Source organism: Gymnoscopelus microlampas, assembly GCF_963454915.1.
Source record: "Gymnoscopelus microlampas genome assembly, chromosome: 21".
NCBI classification, from domain to species: domain Eukaryota; kingdom Metazoa; phylum Chordata; class Actinopteri; order Myctophiformes; family Myctophidae; genus Gymnoscopelus; species Gymnoscopelus microlampas.
The window spans coordinates 32,347,474-32,361,026 of record NC_139958.1 but is presented as its reverse complement, the minus strand read 5'-3'; the positions used below and the strand labels follow the sequence as shown (position 1 = coordinate 32,361,026).

At 42.2% G+C, this 13,553-nt stretch overlaps 2 protein-coding genes across 9 annotated transcripts in view; one reads left to right on the top strand and one right to left on the bottom strand.

Moving 5' to 3' along the window:
- Positions 1–13,553, top strand: part of LOC311037031 (replication protein A 32 kDa subunit-like) — a 469,874-nt gene that overhangs the window by 9,137 nt on the left and 447,184 nt on the right. The gene's annotated exons all lie outside the window — the stretch shown is intronic.
- The window catches only part of cacna1bb (calcium channel, voltage-dependent, N type, alpha 1B subunit, b), a 262,230-nt gene that overhangs the window by 238,474 nt on the left and 10,203 nt on the right, over positions 1–13,553 (bottom strand). For 7 of the 8 annotated variants that reach the window (XM_084046067.1, XM_084046073.1, XM_084046069.1 and 4 more), the window contains 2 exons: positions 11,410–11,516; positions 3,918–4,057 (listed from right to left, as the gene is read on the bottom strand). In XM_084046067.1, coding sequence (XP_083902193.1) covers positions 3,918–4,057; positions 11,410–11,516 — 247 coding nt within the window. Of the gene's footprint in view, positions 1–3,917; positions 4,058–11,409; positions 11,540–13,553 lie in introns of all 8 variants that reach the window. The other variant, XM_084046072.1, reaches the window with a different exon arrangement.

Sequence of the window (13,553 nt, the reverse complement as noted above, 5' to 3'; positions counted from 1 at the left end):
ATATACAATTATTACTATCCACCCCTTGGGCGGGGGGGCGTCCCGGGGGGGGGGTCCCGGGGGGGGGGTCCCGGGGGGGGGGGGTCACGCAGGTGGGGGGGACAGGTGGGGGGGGGGGCTGCGCCAGAAGAGCGCAGATAAGGTCGATGGATCGGATGGAAATTGACGTTGCCTGGTGCGTGAAGGACTCCGCGGCTCGGTCGGTTGTTCGGTCGGTCCGTCGGTTGTTCGGTCGGTCCGTCGGTTGTTCGGTCGGTTGCGTCGCGACGCTACTGACCGTCGGTTGTTCGGTCGGTTGCGTCGCGACGCTACTGACCGTCGGTTGTTCGGTCGGTTGCGTCGCGACGTTACCGACGCCGTCAGTAGCGTTTCGACGATGGCATGGCAACGTCGAGGTCGGTATCGGATCTCGCTCCTCCTGGAAAACACACCCTGTGTGAAGGAAGCGGTGCCTTTGGGGCGGGGCTTAACTCATTTCAGTTCCTCCCTATTGGTGGTCTGAGTCCACTTACCAAATTTGTACTTGGTAGCATGCTGCAAACTGGAATGATGGCTGTTTAAAGCCCAGCCAATGGGCAGACAGAGGGGGCGGGGCTTAACTAATTACAGTTCGTCCCTATTGGTGGTTTTAGTCCATGTACAAAATTTGTACTTGGTGGCATGCTGCAAACTGGAGTTATAGCTGTTTAAAATCCCGTGCTCATACGGGCGGACAGACATAACATACGCTGGGGGTCCCTGGACCCCTCTTTGATAACCAGTGGCACGTGTGGCCAATGAGAGGAGAGATGGCATAGGCAATCTCCAAGTCCGTGTGTGTGTGTGTGTGTGTGTGTGTGTGTGTGTGTGTGTGTGTGTGTGTGTGTGTGTGTGTGTGTGTGTGTGTGTGTGTGTGTGTGTGTGTGTGTGTGTGTGTGTGTGTGTGTGTGTGTGTGTGTGTGTGTGCGCGTGTGTTTGTATGTGTTGCTTCTTTGCCGTGCTCATCCCGTGCTCAAACAAACGGACGGGCAGACAGACACGCAGACAGAGTCAAACGTAGAGCGGTTGGCACCGCTAAAAACATATATTCAAGTATTTGCACAAATATTCAAGAGAATAGCAGATCTACAAGTTCATAGCGTGGCACTCGGTGCCGCGCTGCTATTTTTGAATAGCCAAAGTATACAATATGGATACAGTGGTTACACGGATGCTTTCCCGGTTTTAATGGGTTAAAACATCCTGCTTAAAATATGAAGCTCACAGGAGAAGCCGGATCTTTGTCTTTTTAGGGGAGACACATTCTATGGTGTAAATGTACTCCGTTCAGGCATTGGAATGCCTCACAAACATATCCTGCAAAGTAGGATATCATCTGTCCCAATAAAAACAGAGCGACCTTTCGCATTAACGACACATTTTATAGAGTTGAGAAGGAAGTGTGTAAAAGGGGGGAATGTGGGAGCAGAGGCAAGCCGACATGGCAAAGAACCTGCAAGTGTGACTGGCTGCAATTCTTAGTGGTTTGTGTAGTGGTACTTTTGGTTGACAGGGTCTTTTATACAAGCTTCATCCTTTCAGACGCCATGAGTCTCACTCACACACGACCCATGATTAAAAAAACATCCACAACAACCCAGAAACAAGGTTTGAAAATAAGTTTAGTCTTGAATTTCATGAACTATCACCATCCTTTCATCTAACGGAAAGGAAATATACAATTGTGCAACAGGCATACTATGCCCAGCCTCAGCTTTGTTTACATCCATGACAAAACAAGATAAGGAATCTCCAAGAAGCTCCATACCTTCCATACAATGAATCAACAATCAAGAGGGGTTTACTCACTCATACTCAGGAGGTACAAGCAGCTAAATGTTGGTGTGACATGGTCCGTAAGGCTGTGCAACAACAGCAAAAAGGTGGGAAAAGTACTCAAATTCTTTACTTAAGTAAAAGTACCAATACTGCAATATAGAAATACTCTGTTACAAATAAAAGTCCAGAATTCAAAATTTACCTGAGAAAAAGTATTGGCATCAAAATATACTTAAAGTTCCAAAAGTTCCAAAGTACCAAAGTATTTGAAAATAGCAGATCTACAAGCTCAGTCGGCTATTTCCAAATAGCCTAGGTATAAAATAGGGCTGAGGTGGTTAATGTATGTTTCATAATATAATAATTCATACGCCAAGGACACTTATCTATGTACATTTGTGCAAGTAACAATATCACTTGCAAGCAGGAAGAATGATCCGAGCTACTGTACGGGCTCACAGCACGCCGCATTGCAACCTGTAGTGCGCTTCGTAAAGATACCATAGGCTGGATGAACAGGTGCCCTATTGGCTCGTTCATCCTACATAGCCTTGCAGGACACACGCATCCCACAGCCTGGAAGGAGGGATTTCTTACCAATGGAGTGCTCCAATTTGACAGTGGTCCGTAGCCTGCTGGCAGTGTGTAAAAGACATGACTGCCTTATGATATACAGGGACGTGCACAGATAGACTCTAGGTGGTGCTAAAGCACCTGCCCTTTGCCCTCTTGACCAGAAGTGCCCTTTTGAAAAAAAGAAGAAAAAAAAGTGTTTTTTTTCCAGTTTAGCAGGGGTCTTCAACAGGGGGTCCGGGACCCCTAGGGGGTCCTCAGAGTTACTACAGGGGGTCCGCCAATTCTTTATGTGATATGATTTTTCTTTTTACCATAACCACTCGAAACCTAGCATCCCTTTTCTGAGGAGAACTTTAGCCAAAAATAGCCGATCTACAAGCCCACAACGCCTCGCGCTGCGAGGCGTTGTGGGCTTGTAGATCGGCTATTTTTGGCAAAGAGGTATAGGTGTAGAGGGAAAAAAGAGAAGACCAAGTCAACAAAAAAAGTATAATTTACTTGAGCACCTGCCCCTCAAAATGTCTGTGCACGCCACTGATAATATACGATATTAGCCGTACGCAAGCACGCACGCGAACGCAAGCACGCACACACACACACACGCACACGCACGAATGCGTGAATCTCCTGGCGGGAGATTAATGAAGACCATGGAGATGCAGACCTAGCTTACAGTACACATAACTGTAATAATCTGATTATCATAACAAAATGACCTATACCTGAACTATACAAACAATTTAGGCAACATTAGAGTGCAAAAGGGGAAGCTGCTATGTGAAGCGTACCATAGGCTTGAGTCATTCACCAGATACATCTTTCAGATGAGTGCGGTTCACCATGAATCACCCCATGATGCAACAAGGAATGTCATACAGTATGTTTAAAAATATGGTTTGTTCGAATATTAAACATTCAAACATGTAGGAGAGAAAAACGTACACACACACACACACACACACACACACACACACACACACACACACACACACACACACACACACACACACACACACGGTGGAAAGTAAGTACATTTACTTAAGTACTGTACTTAAGTACAATTTTGAGGTATTTGTACTTTACTTGAGTATTTCCAATACTTTTACTTCTACTCCACTATAAATAAAAATATAAATATTGTACTTTTATGCCACTACAATTATTTGAAAACTTTAGTTACTAGTTACTTTTCAGATATAAATTATGATATTATATTTTATCCCTAGACCATTTGAAAATAGCAGATCTACAAGCTCACAACTTTTGAGCTTGTAGATCTGCTATTTTCAAATATTTTAGTACTTTTACTTTCGGTACTTTAAGCACATTCCGATGCCAATACTTTTGTACTTTTACTCAAGTCAATTTTGAATTCTGGACTTTTACATTCTATAGTGCAGTATTGGTACTTTTACTTAAGTAAATAATTTGAGTACTTTTCCCACCACTGACACACACACACACACACACACACACACACAAAGAAAGCACTCTTTGCGCTCCATCTCCAGCGCACACACACACCCAGCGGGCGAGGAACTCACCCGGTAAGAACGACCACAAAGTCCATTACGTTCCAGCCGTTGCGGAGGTAGGACCCTTTGTGGAACGCAAAGCCCAGGGCGATGATCTTAATGCCGGCTTCGAAACAGAATATTCCAATAAAGTAGGGCTCTGTGTCATCCTACAAGAAAGAGAGAGGGAGACGGAGAGAGAGAGACATCTTTTTTGTTAGAGAGTAATGAAGCATGGAGTGAGAGATGGACGAAAGTAGAGAAAGGAAGAAGGTTCCTTTCACTTCCCCTGAAGTGATGAACAGAGCTCTCCCGGTGGATAAAAGGAGGAGAAATATAGTGAGATTAAATATATACCGTATACACATAACGTAACCATGAGAAGTCGGTGGAAATTTAGACCTACTTGTCTTAGACTTGTTAAAGGGATAGTTCCCCCCCCCAAAAAAAAAATCTATCGATTAGTCACCCCATGGAGACTTGAACTCATGGATATTTTTTTGTTTTTGTCCCATTCCTAAGTCCAATAATTTGATGACCAGCTTGACCGGTAGGCAGCTGTTCCGGTAGGAGACACAAAGGAGACTCTTTGTGTCTCCTACCGGAACCGCTGCCGGTCATCAAATTATTAGCTTAGGAATGCCTCTAAAACTAAAAAGTATCCATGAATTCAAGTCTCCAAGGGGTGACTAATTGATAGGGGAAAAAAAGTCATTTTGGGGGTGAACTAGCCCTTTAATGAAACAACACAATATATGCAACATGCTGCAAAAATGTTTTGACTACATGCATCCATGAGAAATTCTGCTGGACATGATTGTATGAGGCATTCTACTATTTCTTTTTCACAGAAGGAAAGGAAGAAAACAAAAAAAACAGCGCAACGGTTCACCGCACAGCAAAAATAAGGCTCGGAAGAGTGCGCAAAAACGGAGCCAAACGTACACCCTTATGGTTCCGTTTGTTTACTCCTCGGAGTTAAATCAACACGGAGGATTTCACATGCGCACGCTTTTCATCTGAAGCCCACTCATGCAGCGTCGGTTGACTGAACCCTTGGTCTCCCTCCAAGTAATCAGACATGTATGACAGGACGCTATCTCCATTTAGCCCCCCCCCCCCACCCCCCCGTTCGTGCTTCGTCCGCTCGACCGTGTCGCGCGCGTCACAAAATAGCCGACCTACAAGCTCACAATGCGCCGCGGACACGGCCTGTTGTGAGCTTGTCGGTCTGCTGTTTTGCAACGTCGCGACACCGTCGTGCGGACAAAGTGTAAATTAGGGGGGTTTTTGCCTCCGCTATACTGTTGGTTGGCAAGGGCCTGCGGATTTATTCACTGGGCACTAGCAGAGGATATCGCACGACTACTGTGTTAACCCCCCCCCTCCCTCTCTCTCTCTCTCTCTCTCCCCCCTTCTTTCTCGCTCTGTCCATACTACAACCTGACAGCATGCCCCCCCCACCCCCAACTCCCACCCAACCCCCAATGCAAAACAGCCACATAATAAACCAGTATGACAGCCTGGCTGGAAACCCCCCCCCCGCCACTATCGGATATACGTGACCTTTTCTGTACAGTGTCACATTTAAATCCAACATCAGCGAACACAACCACGGCCATAATAGATACTGTCTGTGTGACCGATGAGAGCTCTAACAGTGCAGTGGTGGGAGGTAACTAAGTACATTTACTCCAAGTATTGTACAATTGTGAGGTACTTTTACTTTACTTGAGTATTTGAGCGTTTACTATTTACATCCACTCCACTACATCTTAGAGGCAAATATTGTTTTGTTTTTTTACTCCACTACAATTATTTGACAGAGCAGTTACTAGTTAATTTGCAGATTTAGATTATTAATACAAAAACATATGTTAATCAATGATCATTTATGCCCTGCTTTATACTTCGGCTATTCGAAAATAGCCAATCTACAGGCTCACACGTTGTGAGCTTGTAGATCTGCTATTTAGACAATTTTGAGTACTATGTATATTTTGATGCCAGTACTTTTGTAATTGTACAAACATTTTGAATATATATTGTGGAATTGATACTTTTACTTAACCACTTAAACCCCAGCATCTGTATTCTGGGGAAAACCATGGCAGAACATAGCAGATCTACACACGTTGTGTAAGCCTGTAGTAGTCAGTTTTAGCAAAGATATTGAATGTAGAGCGAAGCAGAAAATACTATAGTCGAGCCCTGAAGGACTACGCTCACAACATATGGGGTTTAAGTGGTTAAATAAAATATTTTCTAGATTTCTTTGGCTATTCAAAAATAGCAGATATACAAGCTCATAGCGCGGCACCGAGTGCCGCGCTATGAGCTTGTAGATCTGCTATTTTTGAAAAATCGTGAAAATCTGCGCAAATCTTTGAATATATATATTTTTTGTGTTGACCAGCAGAAGAAGGGTAATTTCCCAGGGACAGGCGTTCTAACAGAGAATAACTACACACAATCAGTGAGACATAATTGTTGCTGTCGGGCAGAAACCTTATCGTTTCTCCACAGTTCAACTTTTTTTGTAAAATAATGCCCTACTTTGACGTACAAGTCTGTCGCTGCTTTCGCGGAATGCGTTGTGAACTCGTAGATCTTCTATTTTTGCTATGTTTGACCATTAAAAGTGAAAATGGTTAACTCATTGGAACGCAGGTTATTTGTTTCCGTTTCCTGGAAAGTAACGCTTTTGGACATACAAGGTTTCTACCAGACGGCGACGACACTGTATCTGGTCATTTATACTCATGGTACTATTGTATTCTCGCCGAGGCGACACAGTCACAGAGACTATGTATAAATCAGCCCTTAGTTTACTGTATAAAGGAGCTGTCGACATAACGCTCCTTACGTAATGGCTGGGCTGGAGGGCTCTCTGAATAAATGAACAATGTTGTAGATAGAGGCAATGTGTTATCATCCATTATGTACACTATCTAAAATGCTTATGCATTATGTATCGCTGATGTCAGGCAGAAACCTTGTATCACAAATTTTCAACTTTTAATGTTTTTATTTTTCATACATTAATGCCCTAATTCGTCATTCAAGAGTGTCGCTCAAAAGTCGCAGGAAAAGCCGATCTACGAGTTTGTAGATCTGCCATTTTTTATTATTCAAATGAGTGAAAGCGGTTAAAGTAAGTGATTGTTTTGTTTTAGTTAAAAGGTTCAAGTACTATATTCTGATAGTAATCATTGCTACAGAGTGGTTTGTTCGGTCACAGGGGTCTCTCCAGCTCTTTAGTAAACACTGACAGAATATTGTACATTTTCAGGTAGGTGACAACATTTAAGCCAATCAGGAGAGGGCACTGAACATACATGTTCTGTTTAATAAAGAGCTGGAGAGACATGGGAAACTCCTTTTACTGAACAAACACTCAATGAGTACTAGCAGAATATAGAGCTATTTAACCAAATGTTCCATTTCTATTCTAACCAAAGAAAATCACTTACCCTACCTTTAAATTGTGTGGGCTCTATCAATAGTTTATCAATATTGAACCAATGAATAGTATCAACAAGAGCTTGTGACTAAAAAATAATAACTACATAGGATTGGAACACAGGTTCCTTTTTTTCCATTTCCTGAAAGGTTTAAAATTTGGACATACAAGTTTTCCACCCAGCGGTGGCGATATGCTCCATCCTACAAGGGCCTTTGGAGGACAGCGTGGGAACTCCCTGAAGATTTTAGTGTCAAAGACTTGCAATGGATCTGAGATACTCTCTAATTATCTCCACTTACAGCCTGCAAGTAAATAATGGCCGATTCCTTCCTTGTTCCAATTAAGCCATTCAATCCGGGAAACTCATCTCTATCGTTTTTAGATTTCTTTGGGCTATTCAAAAATAGCAGATCTACAAGCTCATAGCGCGGCACTCGGTGCCGCGCTATGAGCTTGTAGATCTGCTATTTTTGTAAAATTCGTGAAAATGTGTGCAAATCTTTTAAATAAATGCATTTTTAAAGCGAATATTTGTAAGGCAAATCTTTGCTTCTGGGGGACCCTGGAACTAAATAGTTTACAAATAAATAATACAAATATATATATATAAAGATTTGCACAAATGTTCACGATTTTTCAAAAATAGCAGATCTACAAGCTCATACATAGCCAAAGAAATCTAAAATGACAGAGATGCGTTCCCCGGATTGAATGGGTTAAAAGGATGCTTGTTCCATTGCAATGTCAAGGTTGGGGGAAGTGGAGACGGCGGCGTTCTTAGTGACCCACCACGCTAATCAACTTTCTCAGGTGCTGAGTGCTACCTTTTGTTTTCCTTAATGGAGACATCTCTGATGCTGATGCTGCATCTCAATTAGGGAGATTATTAAAAACAGGAGCAGGTGGCACTATATATGATTGCCTGGTATGTAAACTGCAACGTCCGCAAACAGAGGAACCCACAGAGCGGTTGGCGTGGCTGGCCCTTTCTGAAAAAACTAAAATGTAGGGAGCTTGCGCAAAAAAAAAAACATTCACCCACTTATGTAACTGTAAATCAATGATGTGACAATCAGAGCAAAAGCATTGGGCACTGTACATTTCTGAAAACCATGTAGACATAGAATCTTTGTTTGGCATTCTCATATAGGCCTACAATAATGTTTTATAAATATTGGGAAAAGATGTTTGAACAACAACATCTGCCCTGCCACCAACATTCAGTTGAGCATTTTTGTGACGTCAAGGATGGAGGAAGTCCAACCTGTTCCCTATAAACAAATACAAGCCTTACAAGGATATACTTATACGATCAATATACATTTAATTTAACCTCTTAAAGTAGAGAGGCTTCCAGAGCATTACAAATACCTCCATATTTGTTTTTGCCAAATGTTCACCCCCATATATTTCGTTTCGTACAAAATAGCCCAAAAGAAAGTGCCAATTTGATTGTAACAGCTATTTTTGAAAAGCTTTTTTTAAACTTGTTGAAATCTTTTCAAAATGTCCAAACTCTCGCCCATCACGACATGACAAAAATCAGTCGAATAATACGTCAAAGTGGTTAAATGTTTACCAATGTAGCTCCCATTTACTCTAAATATATTTTCTTTTTTTTTCTCCAGTGCACAGGGCTTTAGTTCTCCAATGGAACTCTAAGACTGAGTAAAATCAACTCAAAGAGGATTTTCACCCGCCATGCTTAGGTTCATTTGGTTTCCTTTCTCTGTCTGGTTTAGCGGCACAAAGTGAACCGAAAAAGTTCAAATGCTTGGTTTAAGCCCAGCTTGTGTACGTGCAGCTGGGGGGAACATGGAGCGAGAAGAGGGGATCAAAGGCAGCTTACTGGGAGGCTCCCACCGACTTACAGGACGGGAACGCGGAGAAAAGACACAAGACTCACGCTGCTGAACACAGAGGGTGTCCCAGACACTTTGTAACTCAGATCTTTGCTTCTGGGGGGTCCCTGGAACAACATATATTTAGATGGGGGTCTGCGACCAAATACATATCATTTTGGGGGTCCTTGACATGAAAAAGGTTTGAGGACCACTGATATTATAGCAACATATTTTTTTTCAAAAAACTGTTAGGATTTAGAAGACATTTGTAAAATCCCCAGAAGCAAAGATTTGAGTTACAAATGTTTGCTTCAAAAAATATACATTCAAAGATTTGCACACATTTTCACGATTTAAAAAAAATAGCAGATCTACAAGCTCATAGCGCGGCACTCGGTGCCGCGCTATGAGCTTGTATATCTGCTATTTTTGAATAGCCAAAGAAATTAGCTATTCAAACGGCTATTTAACGGTTCCTGAACCACGTGGCCCACCACAGGAGCCTATCTCCTGTGTACGTCCCCCAGCCATGATGCACAAGCACATCCCCCCTGGACAGGACGCTAGTGAGACTTGCCCCCCAATCCAACAATTGACGCCGAGTGCCAAGCATGGAGGCATTGGGTGCCGTTTTATAGTCTTTGGCATAACTCTTGTCGGGGATTGAACCCCGACCTCCCAGTGGGACACTAACCACAAGGCGACTTGAGCTGGTCAACTCGATCTATACCAGTGGTTCTCAACCAGTGGGTCGGGACGGCAGTGAAGTGATAATTTATGGACTTTTAAGACCTTTTTAATACCCCAAAAAAAAGACCATTATTGCATCAAAAGTAATCAACAAACTTTACTATAAAAACTGGTCAAACGTTGGCCAAATTGTCAAATAATTTCAGAAAGAGGCAATAATTGTGAAATTATTGTGAAATAGCTGATCTACAAGCTCACAGGGTGTCCCAGACACTAATGAGGGAGGTTGCTTTTCCAACTTGGTCCATTTATTTAATTTAACCCATTAAGACCGGGAATGCATCCGTGTCATTTTAAGATTTCTTTGGCTATTCAAAAATAGCAGATCTACAAGCTCATAGTTGTGAGCTTGTAGATCTTCTATTTTCACAATTTTATCTGTGGAACCGAGTCAAACTAAATGTAAATGCCTCCACTCCTACAATTCCAATTCCAAGGGCTTATCAGGGTGGGGTGGGGTCCCCCGTTCAAATATGATGACTTTTTTGGGGGGGTCGCTGCCTGAAAGGTCGAGAACCACCGATCTTTAACCACAATGATAAATTCCGAGCGTTCATTGAACCCTGGAGAATGTACGAATGAAACCAAGTGGACCTGAAATCCTCCATTCTCAGAGTTATAAAATGGGTATTAAGGGTCCATTTGGTTCCATTTGTACGCTGTCAGAGGGCAATTAACCCTGAGGATTTTTGCTGTGCAGTTGGCAGTTGGGAGTGCTTGCGGTTCAGCGGCCCGCCTCTCTAGCCGTACAACTGGGATTAAGGGGCCACTCAATACGGACAAGGGGGGGGGGGGGGGGGGGTGTGCTACACGGAGGATAGGAACACAAACTCTAACAGAGCAATTGGCCCGATGGGAGATCTCTCTCTCTCTCTCTCTCTCTCTCTCTCTCTAAATGCAGGCAATGTTGTGAAAGGTTGCTTGGAGTAAGTTAACCCATTAAGACCGGGAACGCATCTGCGTGTCATTTTTTTTATTTCTTTGGCTATTCAAAAATAGCCGATAAACAAGCTCGTAGCGCGGCACAAGCTTGTAGATCTGCTATTTTTGTGGGGAAAATCGTGAAAGTTTGTGCAAATCTTTACAAATGTCTTCTAAATCCCCAAAGTTTTTTTTGTAGTTATATCATTGGTTCTCAAACTTTTTCCTGTCAAGGACCCCCAAAATGATATGTTTTTGGCCGCAGATCCCCATCAAAATATGTTGTTCCAGGGACCCCCCTGCCCCCCAGAAGCAAAGATTTTAGTTAAAAATGTAAAATATATATTCAAAGATTTTCACAAATGTTCACGATTTTTCAAAAATAGCAGATCTACAAGCTCATAGCGCGGCACTCGGTGCCGCGCTATGAGCTTGTATATCTGCTATTTTTGAATAGCCCAAAGAAGCCTTAAAATGACACAGACCAGCGTTCCCGGTCTTAATGGATTAAGTACGCATAAGTACGTTTTGTCTCCCTTACCAGGCGCTCTGACATCGGGGTCTTGTCACTGGCGGGTAGGTGTTGCTCCAGGGCCAAGACGATGCAGTTGGCAATGATGGTGGCCAGGATCATGTACTCAAATGGAGTGTGGAGGTTAAGGAATATAGGCCTTAAGAAGCGGTTCTGGTTAATTCAGTTGAATTTACATTTCAAAGCACAATGACAAAATACACATTAAAATTGCAATCTGTAACTTTCATCATGTCCTACCTCAAGATCTGAACCCTGGTCAAGTTTCAGAGAGCTCGTTTTGGGAAGACGAGATACTTCCCTTTGAGTTTCAAGCAAAACCTCTTGTCAACCTGTAGCGGTCGTACAGTATCTACATTTCTCAATATAAGAGCAGATAGTCATATTGCATTAACATACTCTACCGTATTGCAGATTGGCTAAAATAGCATATTATTCACACACAAAGTCATGGATTGTAAGCCCATGAAAGCTATATGCTTTATACTATGATCATCTAATGAGGAAACTGACTGTGAATTGTTCAGAGCAACTTAATGTATCTTTTTTAAGGAGTGAAATTACTGTGATCAGTGCACAGGGAAGCATGTTGAAGAAAATGTTGGTTTCTGTTTGTGTATAATAATGATATATCATAATGTACTTTAGCTCAAACATAGTGTACTTAGTAATAGAAACAGCCTTTATTTTCTGCTGTGTGGTGGAAGCCCCTCTAGAGAGAAAATGAGCTATACTTGAGCTCAAGATCTTTCCAGATGGTTGACCACTTCAATCCATTTTCAATGGTCGCTTCATTCTGCGATCCATTTTTACCGGGTCATTCCCCGGGGGCAGTTTCCTTTTGTGGAAACTCTGAATTAAAAGGCAATATAAGGAATTATGACCGTGAAAGACCCATATCTGCAATACTTTGCACATGCCATGACCGAGACACCCTAATAGTTCTGAATATATGCAGCCAAGATAGGAATCTGCTGACAAATGTGAATTAATTTATAGGCTATTTTGTGCAGCATTATGCTGTGATGTGTTTAATTTGGACAGTTCTGTGAACCGTGCAGTGGTGGAAAAAGTACTCAAATTCTTTACTTAAGTAAAAGTACCAAAATTGCAATATAGAAATACTCTGTTACAAGTAAAAGTCGAGAATTCCAAATTTACTTGAGTAAAAGTACAAAAGTATTGGCATCAAAATGTACTTAAAGTACCAAAAGTAAAAGTACTAAAATGTTTGATCTACAAGCTCACAACGCGTCGCGAGCTTGTAGATCGGCTATTTTCAAATAGCCTATAGGTATAAAATAGGGCTAAAGTGGTTAATGTATGTTTCATAATATCATAATTTATATCTGAAAAGTAACTAAAGTTTTCAAATAATTGTAGTGGAGTTAAAGTACAATATTTGCCATCTGAGATGCAGTGGAGTACAAGTAAAAGTATTGGAAATTGGAAATACTCAACTAAAAATACAAATACCTCAAAATTGTACTTAAGTACAGTACTTGAGTAAATGCTCTTCGTTACTTTCCACCACTGGTGAACCGTGGCGAACCATATGAAGTCATGGGGGGGGGCAGGGGCTACGTTGATAGGCGTTATTATTAATATTACATTTTCAGGGAGGGTCGTGTTCTCACTGTCGCCCACACACACACACACACACACACACACACACACACACACACACACACACACACACAGCAGATCTAACTGTCTGGTCGCGTTTGTCATTTCGCCCTGTAAGTTGTCCAGCCTAGAGGGTGGCGTGGGCGAGATCAGCACCATGGAGAGAGGCAAAAATAAAACGGGAAAAAAAAAAAGAACTGGCTGCATTTATATGCTGCACAATAACCACACACACTACAAGTTAATATGGAAATATTCCAGACTCTTCTCTACCGTGTCTCTTTTAGCTGGATGTAAACAGGATGAGACGTACACGCACCAGGGCATAATGGAGTAGGCTAGTTAGCCTACTTGATTGTTATCCCGATTATTTGAGGGAATATTGACATGCATGTATAGACGTAGGCTATTATACCGAGGCGTTTTACAACCTCAGAGCAGTCACTGAGCGCTCACTTTAGCACAGTGGTTCACAAACTTTGCAGCTCAAGACCCAAAAGATATATTTTGCCCCCAGTACCCAAACT